This window comes from Lemur catta, chromosome 17, assembly GCF_020740605.2.
Source record: "Lemur catta isolate mLemCat1 chromosome 17, mLemCat1.pri, whole genome shotgun sequence".
NCBI lineage: Eukaryota > Metazoa > Chordata > Mammalia > Primates > Lemuridae > Lemur > Lemur catta.
The window spans coordinates 31,546,125-31,566,083 of NC_059144.1; the positions used below are offsets into that span (position 1 = coordinate 31,546,125).

Here is a 19,959-nt window from a genome sequence, read left to right on the forward strand (position 1 = left end):
TTCATTCAACACTCATTTTTTGGATGCCTTCTCTGTGGCAGCCACAATTCCAGTGCTAGGGATGTGGCAATGAACAAAGGACTTCCCTCTGAGAGCCAGCATTCTAGAAGAAATAAACAGATAAATTAAGATTAAATGGTAAACGTATCTTATGTCAGATGGAGATCTGTGTGGAAGAAGAAAGCATGAGGAAAGGAGATGAGTGTGTGTGAGAGAGAAGGGAATTACCTTCCAGTGGGCTGGTGGTCATGACACAGGAAAGTGACTCCCAATGCTGGGAGCCACTTGAAATCCACGTGGGTCCTTGGCTTCGTGCAAGAAAGAATTCAGGAGCGAGCAGACAGTAGAAAGTAAAAGGGAAGTTTGATCAGAAACTATAGAAAGTCTACTCCACAGACCAAGCAGAAAGGCTAGCTCTCCCTTGCAGAAGAGAACTGGCTCCCTTGTTCCTGCTCCCTTCCTATAGAGAGGAATATTCATGTCGGGGGCGATGTTTCACCATCTTTGTTTTTAGGGGTTGGAACTTGTCCTGCCCCCATCCTGTTTTGATCAGGGTAATTTGAAACTTTGTTTTGAGACTTCCCAATGCAGTTAGGCAATATCTGCAGCAATGTCCAAAGCAGTACCTGCCAGTTCTTGTCTCAGTCAGAAAACGCAAAAGTTTTGAAGGAAGTTGGCCAGTTAAAATATCATAGATTTCTGAGAAATCGCTTGGATCAATTAGAAATTTAAAATTAGAACTAGGACTTAAACTTCCCTAAAGATACTATTCCAGATTTGCATGCTTTTTAAAATTCTTACCTAAATCGCTTGAAATTGAATTTGTAATTTATTCATTAAGACAAGTGAATCCTTTAAGAGGTGGCCATGGGGAGAAAACTGTGTCTTTTAACATCTTCCTCCACAGCTGGACTAAAAGTGTGCCTACGTGCCCCAATGATCAGCAGATCAGCACCCCCCTCCCCTCGAAGGGTGCCTGTCTTAATTCTTCTAGGAAATAGGTGGTTTGTTTCACACTTGCTCTGAGTTGCACGATTCTCCCAGCACCTCCTGCTCCCCTGAAGACCAGTGGACATAGACCAAGACAGTCTACGTTTGCTACAGCTTGGAACTTCTAGACCATAGTCCACCTCCCTGGGAGGGCCTGGCCTCTGCAGAGCTGCAGGGAGGTGGTGAATGTCACCATCCTTCCTATTAACTCTCTTGCCCTTAAATCGCCAACAGTATTCCACTCATGACTTGTGGTAAGGCTGGAGGTATCAGCAGAGGAAATGAAAACAGAGGACGAGAGAAAAACAACCAGGATGATAAATATGGCTGCCTTATGGCCCAGAGAAAGAGAATAGAAGTAAAACCCGGAGAAGACGTACCTGTGGGGATCCACTTCACTTGCTAGACAGCTTCCCAATTCTCTCCACGACTGAGGCGTCCTTGAAAATCTCCACCATGCCAACCTCTGGCCCCATTGAGGGGAGTGTCTCTCTACCCACCCTGGTCACTTTCATCTTCACTCCAGCCCCCTTCATCCCGACTGCAGACCCTGGACCTGAACGCCCGCTTGAGCACAACTCTCACACCTCACTTATTCAGTCTTCAGGATCAGGAAAATGGAACATTGACTCTGGCCCTCAGCTATCTTCAAACAGTCTGGAAAAGCCTTTACCTCTGCAGGTCTTGGTCTAGTCTCCCCCGAGATCCCCTACAATGAAGGGTGCTGATGTACTTCTTCACTCGCCCCTGCTGTTCATCCACCAGTTAACTCTTGAAACAGACATGAACACAAGAACAGTCACCCATTGTGAGAGACGGCATAGGCTGGTTTAAGGACTATAGGTGTAAAGCTTGTTAAAACACGGATTGTGGGGCTCCCGCCCCAGCAGGTCTGCTAAGCGTGCTGGTCCAGGCACCACACTTTGAGGATCTATTTCTTAGAGAGGGTCTGGCTCAGTGTTGCCAGATCTTTGAGTGTTCTTCCAAAAGGCGCTGGAGAATCCATGTAAGATATTAAATACTGGCAAGAGTTGCTTTAAAGCATCATGTGAGCCAACAAAACCAATCTACGGGCTGAATAAGATTTGGGGGCTTCCATTTGGCAGCTTTTTGGTCTACAGTCTCATTAAGTAAGAAAAACATTGTGCTAAATAAAACCTCAGGTCCTGACCACTGAGCACGGTGGGGAAAGCACACAGTATTATTTCGCAGAGCAGAATCATTGCTCCCCATCACATTTGTTCATTTTCTAATTTCCAAACCATTCCTAGGGCCCTCTGCCTGGGAGGCGGGAGGCTAAGAAATGCGACCTCTCAGCATGACATTTTTTCAAGACACAGGGAGCCATCTGCCCCCTTAATGACCATTGTGGAAATTTTTCAAAAGTTTTAGGATAGGCGCTTTTCTGTGCCTTAGATTAGATGATATTCTTAACCAGAGCATCTCCATGCCCTATAAGGGGAAAGGAGACAGAAGACTGTGAAAGAAAATCTTTTGGATGTCTCTAGTTTCCACTTTTAAACATGTAACTTGAAAACTAAAGAATAAGGGAGACAAATCATGATTTAAGCAGGCCAAATTGAAAAGTCAAGAATAGCACAAACACTGCACAGTGTTCTGTGAGCTCACCTTACCACATTCAACCCATTAATTAAATGAATGCAAACCAAGCAATTGAGAAATTACTGCTGGAGGAGACAAATATGGGCTATTTGCTTGCTGCAGAAAATAAGACTTTGCTGCAAATGAACTATGTCCCCCTGCAAGGTCACAGTTTTGACTTTTTGTGGGAAGGAACGAAGCAGTAGCAGAACTGATTCTCACATGAGTCCTGAGATTGGGCTCCAGGAAGGAGCACAGTTAAAGGGGAGAGAGCACTGAAGAAGGAGTCTGTAAGTCAGAAATCTCAGCTTCACTCTTCTGCCAAGTGGATTGTGAGCCTTCAAGCCTCTCAACAATTTGGGTACATTCTTCATCCATAAAATGAAGACCGTGGATTCATTCACTGATTTATTTTTTCAGCAAAATTTGCTAAGCCCTTTGCAATATGCCAAGTTCTGTTCTAGATGTTGGGGATAAAGCAGTGAAGAAACCAGATGAAGACCTGTGCCCATGGGAAGCATACCTTCTAGTGAGGGAGAGATGATAAATAAAGAAGTAAACCGAATGGTGTATTAGAAAGAGACAGTGATATTGACAAAAATGAAGTAGAGATAGGGAATGCTGGAGAAGAGGACGTTAAATAGGGTGGCCAATTCAGGCATCTCTGAGAAGGTGATACTTGGGCAAAGACTTGAAGATGGGTGAGGGAGAAAGCCATGGGGATATCTGGGAAGACAGCATTTCACATAAAGGGAACAACAGGTGCAAAGGCCCTGAGGCAAGACATTGTCTGGCAAGGCTGGCAGGAGGTTGAGCAAGATTGAGAGAAGGTAGTAGCAGAGGGGATTGAGGAGGCAACTGCAGTTGATTTTGTTGTAGGGTGGTGCAGGCTTTTGAAGGACTTGGGCTGTTACTGTGAGTCTGATGGAAGCCGTGAGAGGGTTTTCAGCTGAAAGCAGACAAAGTGATCTTATGTAACATTTAGCCAATAATGGACTTCAGATAGAGCGACAATAATGGAAGCAAGCAGATCAATTAGGAAACTATTGAAATATTTTAGGTGAGTTTCTAGTTATTTAGACAAAGATGGATCTATGGAAGAGATGACAAGGAATCCATACATACACACACATACACACATGCACATACATTTAGAGGAGGAACCGACAGCATATGCTTATGAATTGTATGTTGCATGTGAGAGAAAGAAGAATCAAGGATGATGTTGAGTTTTGGCCCAAGAGATAAGGATGGAAATATCACAGGGAAAATTTAGGCTAATATGTCAATTACTGTTTGGGGGCATATAGTAGGGTTTCAGGTTTGGTCATGTTCCATTTGACTTATTATTCAATATCCAAGTAGAGATGTTGAGTGGGCAGTTGGATATACAAGCCTGGAGTTGAGTGTTAATGGTATTAAGAAGTTATCATAGTATTTAATGAAACTGTATGAGATCGGCCAGGGAATGACTGTAGATAGAGAAGATGTCCAAGGCCTGAGTATTAACACTCCCACATGAAAAGATAAGAAAGACTCAGAAAAAAAGGAAGCCAAAAGAGAGAAGCCAGCAAGGCAGCAACCAGGCAAGTATGTGTCACTTGAAGCCAGGTAAAGAAAGTGTTTCAAGGAAAGGAGAAGAGAATGATCAGTTGGGTCAAATATTGTTCATAGTTCAATTAAGACGAAGACCAAGAATTGACAATTGGATTTAACAGTGCAGAAGTCATCAGTAGCCTTGATTAGAGCAACTTCAGTGGAGTGATGAGGTCAAAAGCCTGACTGGAGTGAGTTCTGGGAAATACTGGAGGAAATAAATTAAGAAGTCAAAATAGATTACTCCTTTGAGAAGTTTTAATGTAAAGGGCAGAAGAGAAATGGGAAACCTACTGGAAGGGGAAGTGAGGTCAACAGATGGTTTTATAAGATGGGAGAAACAACATGTTTGTGTATTGGGGGAATGATTCTGTGAAGGGAAACCAAGTACTGGTGTAAGAGAGTAGAATTTCTAGAGCTTGTTGAGCAGGCAAGAGCAGTAGGATTTAGTGCAGGGCTTAGAAAAATATAGCCTGGGGGCCAAGTGTGGCCCACCACCTGTTTCTATAAATAAAGTTTTATTGGAACACAGCAGCACTCATTTGTTCACTTGTCTATGGCTGCTTTTACATGACAGAATTGAGTAGTTATGACATAGACCGCATGGCCCACAAAGCCTAAAATATTTACTATCTGATCCTTAATGAAAAACATTTGACCCTATTCTAGTGCACAAATAGAAGGGCTGAGCTTAGACACGAGCAAGGGCATTTCATCCAGAAGAGGAGGAAAAGTGGATTACACTGATAGAAATGCCTGTGAGTGGTTCACATGGTGGAGGCAGTCATAGTTGTTGTCTTCTAGTCACCTCTGTTTTCCCAGGGACAAATGAGACAGAAGCTAAGAGTAAGGATTATTTGATTTTTCAAGACCTTTTCAGGACGAGTTGGTGAATTTTCTTTAAAGATCTGACTGGTAAGGTTAAAATGGACTGCAAAAGACAGATCATTTACATCTGCCCATAAAAATAGTGTCATTTTTAGCAAGTTAATTGATTCATTGGATCAAATTTTCAGTTGGTCAATGAATTTGAAGGTAAAACAGTTTGTGCAGTTCTAGTCTTTTCCCCAATATTCTGTTTTTCTTTGGGAGATGGTGGGGGACCTGCATAGAAATAAATTCCATTTGTTCCTAACAGCAAAAAGAAAAGAGCACCTGTATCAGGAAACCACATTTTCGCAGAACCCCCACAGACTTCTGCTTCCATGTGATTGGCCATGTGCCCTATGGGGCCAACCTAGCTGCTGAGGACATTGGAAAATGTTGATTTTTCAGTTGGGCATATTCCTGGCCTGAATGATGCTGGGTTTCGGTTAGGCAAGAAGGAGAAAATGAATATTAAATAGCATTTAGCAGTGGGTCTTACAACTGGAAAATGGTAGAATGGGATTCTGAAATCCAATAAATTGTATTTATAAATAAGCTAGAAAAAGGATCAATAATATGAAAGTCAGCAATAACATTAAATAAATGTATACCAGTATTTTCGTTTTAAATTAGAAGATAAAAAACAAACTGTGTTTAAGATTCACTCTTCCATGACCTCCACAGGCAGTGAGGAATGATGGAAGGTGAAGAAGTCAAGGCCAAGGGCCAAGAGTAGCTCTCATAGTAAAGGAAAGACTAACATGATCAATTTACTTACCAAGGGTCAAATAGCCCTTCATTCAAGGAGAAAGATCCAGCTTGCAAAATAGTTTAAAATAAAGTTGGGAGGTATAATTAAAGTGATTTAATACAAGTTGATTTCCAAATGAAAAAATCATATTTTAGCAGAATTCTATCATTAAGTTATAAGTTTAATGAAGAAGTACCTATGCATAATTCACTCATCAATTTTCAAGGAATACAGTTTTAATTTTGTCAAACAGATTTTGTTTGGCAGGTAAGCAACACTGCTTAACTCCCAAGAAACTATGATTGGTCCTCTTTTTCTGCTTGGCACACATCTTACTAAGGAACTTAGCCATGTTGCTTTTTCCTTTTAAAATCTTTTTTATTTGATCTCTTCAAATAGAATTATTTTTAAAAATGAACAATGATATCAATTTTAATTACAGACCCTGCTTACATACATTTATTATCTATAGTACCCAGCATGCAGGCAAATGCAACCAAAGTAATAATTAACATTGAGACTGCTGGGATTAAAAGACATAATAAATAGCAAGTGTTTTAAAGTGACATGAGGCTGTTGGAGGAACCATTTCAAAAATGTGGTGGCTTGACATGAAATCCATAGAAAGAAAGCTTTGAGGGGGAGTGTCCCTATATGAACACTCAATTAACATTTTCTCACTTGTAGAAATGAGCAGTGACTCAGGAAACCAGCTGGAGGCAGAGGAGGTCTCCCTGGCTGATGTTAAAAATAAACTTGGGACTCACAATGATATAGCTGCAAACCTCTCGTGAAAACTTCAACGGAAGCAAACATCTTTCTGCTTTCTTCTACTCTGTGCCAGGGATGTTGCTCTTTGGGGGAAGTTTTATTTTTTTTTTTTCCCTTTGAAGAATTCTCTTAAAGTTCATCCGAGTTTGATTTTACCACATTAAACTTTTCTCATTTGGCAAAAGAATGTCAAGGGGACTCAGAATGTACTGGACCTGGCACCTCTCAAAATAGCCCATCCTCTACACTGCATTTTCAGGAAGTGTGAAACACTTCCTTAGACCATCATGGTACCATTTAGTACAATACTACTTCATTTATCTGGGGGAAGACAGATGGGCAAGGATTCTTCAAAATACAGCCCCAAAACTTAAATCAAAACATAAAGCATGTCTACGTAGCCATTATCGATGCCCTAAACTCTAACACTAAAGCTCCTGTACTTCAGTTAGTTGGAGAGCTCCCTCAGCCCCATGTTACCTTCAGTACTTCTCATTTTTATAACCTATTCCAGCATAGTTCACTTTATCATGAATTACTTTCTGAAGACTTAAATTCTAAAGCATGGAACTAGGTCTCTTTCATTTATACATTCATTTATGCAGTCAACTCAATGTGTATCAATTTATTGTCTATTTTATTAAAAAAAATAAGGCACAAAACTATGAGATTCCATGCCAGTTGTGGAATGACACACATCCTATTCTTCTGTCTGCTTTCCCACAGAGCTCCAAGGTAATGGGCAATATGGCATGGTGTGTCTTCTCTACTTTCTGTACTCTCCCACCCTTCTGCTCGCTGCTATTTCCCCTAGCTCCAATGATTAAGTCGTCGTGGATACTCCTAGGTTCTTACCTGAATTGACTGTTCTAGGTCTAATCAGACCTTTCCCAGGCTGCTTCATACCAGAAGTGAGGGAATCAATCAGACTCTCTGGTGGTGGGAGGGTGCCATGTGTTTCAAGTCCTGGTGCAGCTGTTGGCCATGGGGAAGAATCACATAGTAGGGAAAAGAATAATGCCCTCAGGAAGAGAGAGCAGGGAAAAAGCACTGAAGAAAACCCACCTGATATTCAGTCTCCAGATTCCTGATAATCTTGTACTATAAATACATTCTTTGGTTGTAGTTTATCCATTTTTCCTTCAATCATAGGCAGTAACCCAATAATTCTTGATAAATTCTATTTCCTAAGTTAGTTTGAGTTGTGTGTTTGTCAGCTGTAGTCTAAGCACATTTAAATCACATAATCTGAAAATAATTATGCACCTTTCCTTGATTTGAGCAATGTGACATGCTTAGTGTCCCAGTAGTGATAGTATTGGATCCTAATATGTTTTCTTGGTTTTTTGTTTGTTTTTGTAACTATGTGTGGTTGTCAATCATTTCTATTTGAGTATGGAATGAAAATGAGAACATGTTGACTATAAAATATAAAACCTTCACTACCAACTAATACAGAGAATCTGTACCAGAAATTTGTCCAAAATTCTAGCTTTTCTATACATTATCATAAATGCAGTGGCCCCTCAGATAGTCCTTTCTGATTTTAACAAAAGGCTTTATAGCTCATGTACCATCTTTCACCATGAAAAGATTTTTCTCTGCATCAGGACAAATGCTCAGGAGGATGGGCGCTGATGCATGCCAGGAGGTGAGAGAAATGTGAGGCAACTCTGAGTGAGTCTCACAGTGTTCCTCCTTACTCACGTTCTAAACTGCTACCCGCTATTGAGTAGGGGTAATCAGGACACAACCATTTTTAGTGACAGCAACAGTTTTCCAATAAATAAAAAATAAATATAAAGCAATACAAGAATTAGGACCTTTGTATGTTTCCCAAATATTAAAATATCTTGTTTTAAATTATTGCATACCTGGGAACCTTTTAAAAATTAATTAAGTAGGAGGAGGGATAAATAGTGAAACACAGAGAACTTTTAGAAAGTGAAACTAGTCTGTATGGCACAATAATTATGGATACATGTCATTATAAATGTGTCCAAACCCATATAATGTGTAACACCAAATGTGTATGTTAATGTAACCTGTGGATTCTGGGTGATTAATGATGTGTCAGTGTAGGTTCATCAGTTGTAACAAACATACCACTCTGATGGGGGATGTTGATAATGGGGGAAGCTATGCATGTGTGTGTGCGGGGGTGGTAAATAGGAAATCTCTGTAGATTCCACTCAATTTTGCTGTGAATCTAAAACTATAAAAAAACAAGTCTATTTAAAAATTAAGTACAATAATTAGAGGTTTCTGAATCATGCGCTTTGGAAATACCTTAGCCCCCTTCCCTCCTTATCTGAGGTTTCAGTTTACCCATGGTCAACCTTAGTCCAAAAATATTAAATGGAAAATTACAGAAATAAATGATTGGTCAGTTTTAAGTTGCACACTGTTGTGAATAGCATGATGTGATTTCACACCAGCCTGCTTTATCCCACCCAGGTGTGATGCATCCCTTTGTCCAGAGTATCCACGCTGCATATGCTACCCACCCACTAGTCACTTAGTAGCTCTCTCCACTATCAGATGGACTTTCATGGTATTGCAGCGCTTCTGTTCAAGCCACTCTTATTTTGCTTAATAATAGCCCCAAGTACAAGAGTCGTGATGCTGGCATATTGTTATAATTGTTCTATTTTATGATTAGTTATTGTTAAGCTCTTACTGTGCCTAATTTATAAATTAAGCCTTACCATAGGTTTGTATGTATAGAAAAAACTTAGTACATAGCGTTTGGTACCATCAGCAGTTTCAGGCATCCACTGGGTGTATTGGACTGTACTCCCCACAGATAAGGGGGGGCTACTGTACCTGCTTTCGGGGTATTATCATTTGTCATTTCTTTTCCTTCATTAGAGTAACCATTGGCCACAATTACATAAATATATGAAAAAATATATATGTATGTATGTATATACATATATGTATATATGTAGAGAGAGGGAGAGAGCACACGCTATATATATTGATTCAGTATTCGTTTTAGAATTTATTCATTTCCCCAAAGGACTCTTTAAATGCATTTATGTTTTTGAAAGAAAAGGATACACTCTGCCTTTTTTTGTGACTCCAGCTGGTTGGTTTCGGGTCACAGCCGTAGCCTGGGGGTCTTGCATGCCCCAATGCCATTGATAACAAGCAGCCATTGTGTGGCACTTTGTTGCTACCAACAGGACTAGTCCTGACACTGTCTGTGTTTGAGCTCAAACCTTAAACAAACAGAACCCCTCTCCTCTTTTAAAAACAATGAACACAAATCCTCTAAAAGAAAAATGGTTTAAGAATATGAACAGGAATTCGTAGAAAAAGTAGAACAGCCCCCCAAAATATAAAATGATGCTTAACTATGCTGGTCAGTCAGGATGCTAATTAAGACCACTGCAGGATCCCACACTGAATCTATCAGATTTGCAAAAATGTTCAGAATGCCTAATAATAGCAACTGTTTTTAGAATATGGGAAAATGCTCTCATACACTACCCAAAGAGTGTCCTTATCCCTGATATCCAGGACCACCAAAGCTGATGGTGTTTTGGTGAGTACTATGAAAACGCATGCATCCTAAGAATTCTGCATGGTATTGACCCTACAGCTGTGGTCCCCAATCCCTGGGCCATGGACCAGTACCGGTCTGTGGCCTGTTCAGAACCAAGTCACAGAGCTCTACTTCCCCACCCCAGCAGCTCCACCTCTCCCACTTTGCCCCCTATCCGTGGAAAAATTGTCTTTCATGAAACTGGTCCCTGGTGCCAAAAAGGTTGGGGACCACTGCCCTAGAGAATTTCTCAGATGTGGCCTAAGGCAATATGAAGTATATTTGTCAAACAAATATTTTTGGAAAAAAAATGTCCATCAATAAACAATAGATTAATAAATTATACATTCCGACAGTGGAATAGTATAGTAGTTAAAAAGGAATGAACTTGATCTACATGCAGCAGCAGGACTCATTTTAAAGACATAATGTTAATTGCAAATATCCAATGGCCAAAGAATACCTACCATGCGATACAGTTTATCTAGTATTTTAAACATACAGGGGTCCATGCCAGGGACAAGCAAACTTTTTTCTGTAAAGGGCCAAATAGTAAGTTTTTTGCCTTTTTTGAACCTCTGTTGGAAACTAAACAAAGGAAAGATAAAATAAATACATTGAAATATTAAAGATCACATGAATCAGAACAATGGCAAACACAAACATCTGCAAGAATGATATTTCTTCCAGAAGATACTGTCCTTGTCTGTATATCCCTTTTAGGCATAAGTTGAATTGCCAGTGGGAGAAATTTTCCTCTGTTCTCGGAACTAGGAACAGTTGTTGAGCTACTGCAAGACTGGTATTTGGATCTAGGACAACTGGGAACCATGTTATGATTGAATCTCCCTCTTTACACCGGGTAAAGCAAGTTTGAGTTGAATTGGTGACCTACCTCCATCAAAACTCTAGTACTTTAGACCCGCATTTTGTTGCTTTATCTCAAACCCTCTCTCAATCTTATCCATTCTTCTCTCATTTCTCCACTTTGTTTACTTCATCATCATAACACAGTGGTAAGGTGTTTTGACTCTAGAGGCAAACTTTCCAAGTTCAAATCCCAGCTGTGCCTGTAATAAACTGTGGGGCCCCATGCCAGTTATTGAATGTCTCTGTGCCTCCACTCTCTCACCTGTAAAATGGGATGGTAATAATAGAATATATTTCATAGAGTGGTTGTGAAGATTAAATGAGTTGTTTGCAAAATGCTTAAAACAGCACCTGGCTCATAATAAGTGCTAAATAAGTGTTTGATGCAGAATACAGTTAAGTGGATTTATTTGCCTTTTTCTATCTTGTTTAATTGTATGTATCAGTCAACCCAAAATTTTCTAGAGCAAAATGACAGAGAGCACAGTGTCTAGGATTACAGATTTAGAAGTCCAAGAGACCAGTCATCTAATCCCAAACTGTGACTTTGATTAGCTCTGAGGACATAAATAAGCTTTATAAGTGCTTTTAAACTTTGAATCCTCATATGTAAAATGAGGATAGTGATTGTACAAACCTCCTGGAGAAAGGTCATGAGAATTAGATAGGTTATTGGGTACAAAGAACTTAATTTAGTGCATAGTAAGTCACAGCTATAGCTGTAAGAATAATTGATCATTGTGAAACAATTGTTAATAGTATTAGGCAAACACAGAAAACCCTGTGTCAAGAATGATGGACTTAAATAGCCTTAAAAATAAAAGTACATTAACTTTGTGGCATGGTAGGGAAATTTGGTATCTCTGACAGTGCCATGGCTGGCATTTCAGCAACAGCAAGCGAACCTGTGGGGTGAGGGAATTGCAGAAATAATCTCACAGATGTAATACACAAAAAGCACATTTTAAACTCCAGCGGAAACTCCATGGAGGTTGATCTTTAGAGCCATTTTCTCTAGCTAGGGTGTCAGTTGTCCCCTTCATGGGAAGATATTGATCATAAGGCATAAAATGTCACTTAAGAAGAAGCTTCAGAGTTTAAATATCAGGGGTGGAACCAAGTTGAGAGGCAATCATCAGAACTTTGAGAGTAGAAAAGCAAATCTTCCAGGTTAAATGAGAAGTTGTCCTTCCAGTGCCATGTTAGCCAAGGCCCAGCACTGGATTTGTGAAAACACTGCTGGGCTAGGATCTGTCTAGCCTTCGGCAAAGCATATTTCACAATCTCATGATGAGTGGAGGCTGCTTTAAGCCTCTCTGGCCATATCTCTTTGATTGTATTATGCTGTGCTTAAACTTTAAATAGGCATGACAAATGATGGGGTTTCCTGAAAAAAAAAAATGTAGATTTTGAATCAAAAGATGCGGTGTGGAGGCTAAAATCCTACATTTCTAACAGGAGGCTTTTGGTCAGTATTGTAAGTCCACTCTAGAACATTGTTATTCCTGGCAGTGTGCATCATAGACTGCGCCTGGGAGCTCCTAGGGAATGCAGAATCTCTGTCCCCTCTCCAGACTACTGAGTGGGCATCGACATTTCAACAGGACCCCCAGTGATTCATATGCACATGAAAGTTTGAGAAATACTTCTCTAAAATACATGTGGACCAGTTTTCCCAAGGCTTTGGTTGCAACTCCCTTACTTGCATAGGGAAGCAAGTTTTGGTACCCAAAAGTCCTGAACTGTAAATTATCTTGCTGCAGCTGACTCTAGTGATGCCTGTATTGCCTCTAATCCCTTTGCTATTTTCATGCACAACGCCTCCGTGGGCTTTCACTCCCAATAGCCAGCACCCGTGTCTCTTTGTTAGCTCTTCCCTCTAGATGCTAGAACCCACTTTGCTTGCCAGCAAGGAGAGCAGAAAGTCCCTGGGAATTTCTATTCCCTCCAGCAGTCCCTAACCAAGATTAGGCACAGGATTTCCACACTCCGGCTCCCTTGTCACTGATCAGAAAACTCAATCTGGAGGTGAAATCTACAAAGGGAGGGATTGAGCCAAAGGTACCACCTATGGGATTTTGCTTGGTCTCACCCTTCTGCCTTCTCCTTTCCGTGTTCTGCTAACTCCTCTATAATGTTGCCAGGGAACACTTTGTAGTAAACCCATTCCTCATAAATCCTTGTCTAATGGGGGAACTCAAAGTCAGACACATGCTGTTTTAGCCCAACGCCTTATAGCCTGAGACCAGCACCAAACCAAGAGTTTAGGTTGTTTCTAAAGTTCCTTTGGTCACTGCTTTAGTCCCCGAATATTTGATTCACACTGGGTCAGGTCTTATGAGTATCACAAAAGGCTGCAGGAAGCCATTGGATTCTAGGAATTCCACACTTGGGAATTCAGATGCACACAGTCTGAGAATGTGATGAAAATAAATTCTGCTTTACTTTCTGAATGAGCTGACTGTGGCTGTGAGGTGGGGGTGGTGATGATGCTGTCCTTCAGCTGGCTTTATGAAGGACGCTTGGAAAGAGTGAAGGATCTAGAAGACCTGCACTGACCAACGCAGCAGCCATAGCCATGTGTGGCTACTGAGAACTTAAAACATGGTTAGTGCAAATTGAGATGTTCTGGAAAGTGTAAAATCCACACCTTATTTCAAAGACTTAGCATGTCAAAAGAAGGTAAAAAGATTTCATTAATAATGTTTATATTGATTATGTGATTAATAATATTTCTGAAATATTGGGTTAATTAAAATATATTATTAAAATTAATTTCACCTGCTTCTTTTTACTTAGTGTGTCTATTAGAAAATTTTAAGTTATATACATGGCTTTCCACATTTTATTTCTATTGGAGTGGATATAATGAAAGCCTTAGCTTTCAACCTAAAAGGTCAGACCAAGTTAAATCTCCCCAATGGTTTCTAATGCCTTTACTGTACCTATTTCCAGTGTGGAATTGGCCCCAGTAAACATAAAAAATGGTGTCTTGCCCTCAATTATGAATACTTTTCCCAATGCATAAAGTTGCCATGGAGCTAGAAATGTCTAAAGTTTGACCGTTAGCCCAGAAAAATATTACACCAGAAACGTATTTTAAAAACCAGTGCCAGTAGTAATTACTCTTAGCTTAAAATTATGTAATTTGAGGAAAGCTGATTTTCAAGCTATTAAAAAATTATTCTGATGCTTTTCTCTGTCTATGTACATCATATTTGGTGGTCAGTAATTTTGCTTGTGTCTCACAGCTTGTCTATGCTGTCTTTTCTAAGTCCTCTGACAAAATATAGAGGTCAAGGCCTCAGCATTTCTCATCTGGACAATTGCAGCTTCCTAATTGAGTCCCTCCTCTTTGGACTCTCAGCCTCATATCCATCCTCGACTTGGCTGCCACATTATCTTAGCACCTCCCATTATTAAAAAAAAAAAAAAGGCCTGTAGTAGTATCACATACTTTCGCTAACATATTTCCAGACACATAAACACTCTCCATACCCTGACCCCAACTCTACTTTTTTGTTGCAACTTCCTCTCTCTTTTCTAATTCCTATCAGTCTACTTTTTGTTCTCTCTGAATTCTGACATGTTTACTCACCTCTGGTTCTTTTCCCAGTTTTCTCCACTTAGAACCGCCTCTTCTCTTTCCGATCACGCTATGACCCCTGTTCCTGCAGTCCCATCTCAAATGTTACTGTGTCACATGACAGTGTATCATCAGTGCCTTAGGTCAGGAAATGAAAAACAAGAGACAAACAGCAGTAGAAATAACAAAAAACTAGGTGGCAAAGTTGTTGAATTAAAAGACGTTATTTCATTAAAGAGGGAGCCAAGTGAGCTACAGCAATATCAGATAGATAGATGAGTACTTAGCTCTCATGTCATCTTCTCTTGGAGCGTTTTGCAGGGCCCAGAATGTTTACTGCGTATTCAAAATCATCACCCAGAACAAGCTTCAGCTGTATTTTGTAAACCCTTCCCCTTTTCTTGGAAGGCAAGTGAGATCACTGCTGAGTGATGAAGAGGTAGAGATTAGGAGAGTAGGGAGGGACAGAAAGAGTTGGGGGGAGGGAGAATACTGTAAATCGTGTGGCATCCTGACTGTGACTCGTTTAGAGAACTTCTAGAACTGTAGTTAACATTGAAAGATCCCCGATATACCTGCTTTGGCATGAGTAGCAAATAGGAAGATTATGTCTGCAGTTCTGTTGTAAATTTGTTTGACCGTATTTGAAACTTTTCTGTAACTCTTTATCTGTTTATAATTCAAGGAAAATAGTAAAAAAGTACGCAGTTATTAAAACTCAAGATAGCAATTATCTCCCTTTTTAAATAGGGATTTTAGAAAGCAGAAAAAAATGTTGTTTATGTATAAAGAACATTTCCTTAGGAAAAGAGTAGTCACTCAGGGGGTTGTATTTAATTATGTCATTTTTACCCTTCCCCCCTTCAAAATAAAACGAGAGGAAAAAAAAACCTTTGGTATACAAATTGAACTAATTTGTCTTCCTGGAAGCTGAGCTAAAAGCATGCATCTAATGACAGTGCAGTATTTAAGCTAATGCAAATGTGATTTACATTTTTCAGGAATGGACAAACGAGGTTTTCAGTCTGGCAACAAACCTGTTGGCCCAAAATATGTCCAGGGATGCATTTCTGGAAAAAGCGTAAGTCGCTCTAATTTTATTGCTAAGGGTGTTGCTCCTTCTGAGTCAGTTTCCTTTCTCCTTGTGAGTCTTTTGTTTGTGCTGCACTGACTTCTCACATGGGTAAACATAAATTTCCCTTTGAGATTTGTTAGGGAACTGATACCTCCCGTGTCCAGAATTGGAAGACTTCCAGGAAAGATCCTCCAAGCTGCACATCCGTGTTTCACCTGGGCTGAGCTCTCCTGAATGTCAGTGCCTTTGACACATAACAAGGAGACATTTCCAAATCCTGGCAGCTGTACTCAGAACTAAAAATTAATTTCAAAGATTCTTCTGCTTCTGCCTCTGCTTGTGTCTTCTCAATTATTAATCCAAGGAATAGCATATGTTCCTTATTTCTCTGAAGTCATAGATCTCTGATAGATGCTTCAATAACTTCCCTGCCACCTTAAATCAATAGACTAATGTCCTAATTCCAGCCCGTGTAGACCATCCCAGGAAATGTTAGTAAGAAAAGAGAAGAAAAAATGTAAAAGAAAGAGCACAGGGAAAAGAAGAAAAGCAAAGCAAAACAGATTACCAGGTCACTCTGGAATTGCAACAGTCTTTTGAAAAATTGTTTGACCAAGGAAAATAATGACTTAGGCCAGATGAGCAGGGAGGAAAGCTGGTTGTGATCATTTTGGAAGCTGTGGCTGTTCAGGAGGTTGAGAAGCCTTTAAATCAAAACCACAAGTGGAAACATTAATAGGTGGCCCTCTGTTTTATTTAACAGCGTTTCTCTCTTCCCTCTTCTTACGTAAGACGTAGCCATAGTTCCAGACCTAATTTTTAAGCCACATTTCTCTTTTACTCTTCTATGAATTACTTTTAGTCAGTACCTCACAGGTCTTCATTTAAATGCTTTTTGATGGGGTCACATCCTCTCCTGAGTGGGCTGCCTTAAGGACCCTTCCACATACCTCCACCTTCTCCCTTCCTTTCTTCCTCCTTTTTTTTTTTTTTTTTTTTTACCCTGCCTTTGATTTTATCATCCTTCTTTTAACAAACATTTCTAGAACATCTGCTATTCCAGGCAATGTTAATGGAAGGGGATATAGAGATATATAATGTGTTTTACCTGAAACCATGTTATACCAGGTTGTCTAATTGCAAATGTGTACAGGCGCCTCCTATGGACATTCTAGAACCAGTCTTTTGGCGAACACATTGTAAATATTTTTGTTGCATACGCACCTAGATATGGGTTTCTGGGTCATAGTGTGTCCAGTTTCCTGAAGCAGCATTCCCAGTTTACATGTCCGTCAACAGTGATGGAGAGTTCTGTTGCTGCATCTCCTACCTACATGTTCACAAGCAGTTGAAGAGATAAATACGGTTGTTATACGGTGAAATAGCATGCAGTGATGAGAATGAGCAATCTACAACCATAAGCAAAATATGGATGGATCTCAGAAACATATTATTGAAAGACATGAAAACACAAAAGCACGTGATTACTTTATATAAGATACAAAACCAGGCAAAAATAATCTATGTTATTTAAAGTCAGGATAACGGTTCCCTTTGGGGGATAGACCCTGGCAGAGAGTGCAAGCGGAGCTTCTGGAATGCTACTCAAGTGACAATATTCTATTTCTTGATCTGAGTGCCAATTGTGGAGACTTGGGCAGTTTATGAAAATTCAGCAAACTCTACATAGGCATGGGCCTTTTTCTATGTATTTTATTTTAAAATACAAAGCTTTTTTAAAAAAAATGAAACTCTTGTTTTTCTGCTTCTCCAACAGCTACACTAAACTTAAGCTGCAAGTCACTCCAGAAGGGCGTATTCCTCTCAAAAAGTAAGCTTCGTGAGCATTTCCCATTATTCATTTTCTTTTTCTCAAAGATTTGAATCTGTGCCACGGCTCTGTTTTGTTTCTCCACCGGCCTAAGTGAGAGCATGTGTGTGTCACCTCTTGCGTGTCTCACGTCAATGCAGCCAGTTTCCTCACAGACATTTCCCTGGAGTCCCCCTTTCCTGTGGCATCATTTTCAAGAAACACCAAAGCAGGAAGGGGGTGGAGGGAGTGAGGGGGGAATCTTGTTACTAAATTCAAATGACTGTCTGAGATTTAGATCTATTCTAAGGGTGGAAACTGGGTGACCTTAGTACCTCTTTCTAGCAAAATAGCTCCAGCCCTAAAGTGGGGGTTGCAAATTCAGATGCCAACAGGAGCCAGGCAGGGAACTGAAATGATGAAGCAGGAAGCAGCAAGGAAAGCTAAAGAGCAAAACCTGTCTAAAGGAGACAGCAACAACTCCCCCACCATATACCTTGTGGGATTGGTCAGTGCCAGACACCAGATTTTCCAATGTCTCGATAGAAACCATAAATCCAAATTAGTATATTAAAGTGTCCAGTACTTAAGTTCTGTTTTTTTAAAACCAAATTAGTGGGTGAGGAATCAAAACTTACGTATCAGGTACAACGTACACTATTCTGGTGACAGGCATACTAAAAGCCCTGACTTCAGTATTATAAGAATCATCCATGTAACAAAACCACTTCACTTGTACCCCCTTAATATTTTGAAATAAAAAAAAAAATGAAAAATAGAGAGTAAAACCAAATTAGTGACCAAAGAAAATACATCTCTAGACCATATTTAGCCAAAAGTCTTTAATCTTTGCTTTATAAGCTCCCAGTAAGCTTCTGTTAATAAACAAATTATTAATTATGCAACATATATTTTTGGGGCAATGGGTAGCAGTAGCAAGGGGACACAGTTGGTTTGGATGTCTGTTTTGTTGCTTAATATTAGAAGTTATTTAATTTTTTAATTAAATGCAATATTTTTTAATCAAGTTGTCACCGTTTTTCTCAAAACATTGACTTTATATTAGGCACTTTAATTTTAAAAGCACATACATCCATCTTTCAGAATATAGGTACAGATGCACGGAGAAATAGTTGCTTTTCATTCTTTACAGATGAATCATAAATAGGTCTGATTCAATGGGATATTCTGAGTTGGTGTCATCTGTTAGAATTGTGATCCATGTGCCTTTTAAACCTCTGTCGTGTTTTCAATTTGCAGCATATACCGCTTGTTTTCAGCAGACCGGAAGCGAGTTGAAACTGCTTTAGAGGCTTGTAGTCTTCCATCTTCAAGGGTGAGCATGTTGCCTTATAGTGCTATGGTTTGAATGTTTCCTCCAAAACTCCTGTTGAAACTTATTCTCCAATGTGTCAATATTGAGAGATGGGGCCTTTAAGACGTACTGGGTCATGAGGGCTCTTCCCTCATGAATGGATTAATGCATTAATAGATTAATGGGCTAATGGGTTATCATGGGAGGAGAACTAGTGGCTTTATAAGAAGAGGAAGAGAGACCTGAGTTAGCATGTTAGCATGTTCAGCCCATTTCATGTGATGCCCTGCACCACCTGAGGTTGTAACATTGAGTCCCACCAGCAAGAAGGTCCTTAACCAGATGTGTCCCCTTGACTTTGGACTTCCCAGCATCCATAATTATAAGAAATAAAAGTGGCTTTGGAACTGGGTAATGGACAGAGACCGAAAGAATTTGGAGGAGCAGACTAGAAAAAGCCTGGATTCTGGTGAAGGCTTAGAAGGCAAAAAAAAACTAGGGAGAGCTTGGAACTCCTTAGAGATTGGCTATTTTAATAGCTTTTAATAATTCTTACTAAATATGTATTGCCCCAATGTTACCTAAACATAATTTTTAATTAGTAAGCCCATAGCTTATTTGTTATGATTTGCAGTGTGTGAAACCACTGTTGCTATATTCTTTCACCCCCATAACCCCAACAATTCAATCTAGAATGACCCTTGTTTTGGTAGATTAAAAAAAAAAAGTAATCATCTAATCAGGTAATATAAAAAAATTAGCCGAAAAGGTCAATGTTATCAAAAAGACCACTTGAAATGTGGATTCAAACTTATGATTAACAATGAAACCCTTTCTTGATATCTCTTGAGATATTAGTTAATGATAGTGTGAAGCCATTATGTTTAGGAAGATACTTGAAATATTAATTTCATTGTATCTCATCCTTTTAAAAATTTCTACTTTAAGATATATAAGTTACAGAAGCAATTAGTATGGAGGTACATATTTATAAATAAATATATTTACATACTCTGCAGGGTCTATGCCCAGAAGGTTTTTACTGAAAGGGATGCAGGATCAAAACAGTTTGCAGAATGCCTACTCTGCTCATATTGTGGGAGAGTAGTTGAGAGGACAAGCATGTAACATGCTTTTTGTTTTATGCCTGACACGTACAGGGCACTTCATATAGAT

The 19,959-nt window shown here is 39.6% G+C and overlaps 1 protein-coding gene across 2 annotated transcripts in view; it reads left to right on the forward strand.

Annotated features, from left to right (window-relative positions):
- Positions 1-19,959, forward strand: part of PLCB1 (phospholipase C beta 1) — a 646,359-nt gene that overhangs the window by 422,444 nt on the left and 203,956 nt on the right. The window contains exons 1-4 of one of the 2 annotated variants that reach the window (XM_045528130.1): positions 15,148-15,199; positions 15,585-15,664; positions 17,436-17,489; positions 18,729-18,804. In XM_045528130.1, the coding sequence (XP_045384086.1) occupies positions 15,191-15,199; positions 15,585-15,664; positions 17,436-17,489; positions 18,729-18,804 (219 nt within the window). In that variant the 5' untranslated portion in view covers positions 15,148-15,190. Of the gene's footprint in view, positions 1-15,147; positions 15,200-15,584; positions 15,665-17,435; positions 17,490-18,728; positions 18,805-19,959 lie in introns of those variants that run through there. The other variant, XM_045528129.1, reaches the window with a different exon arrangement.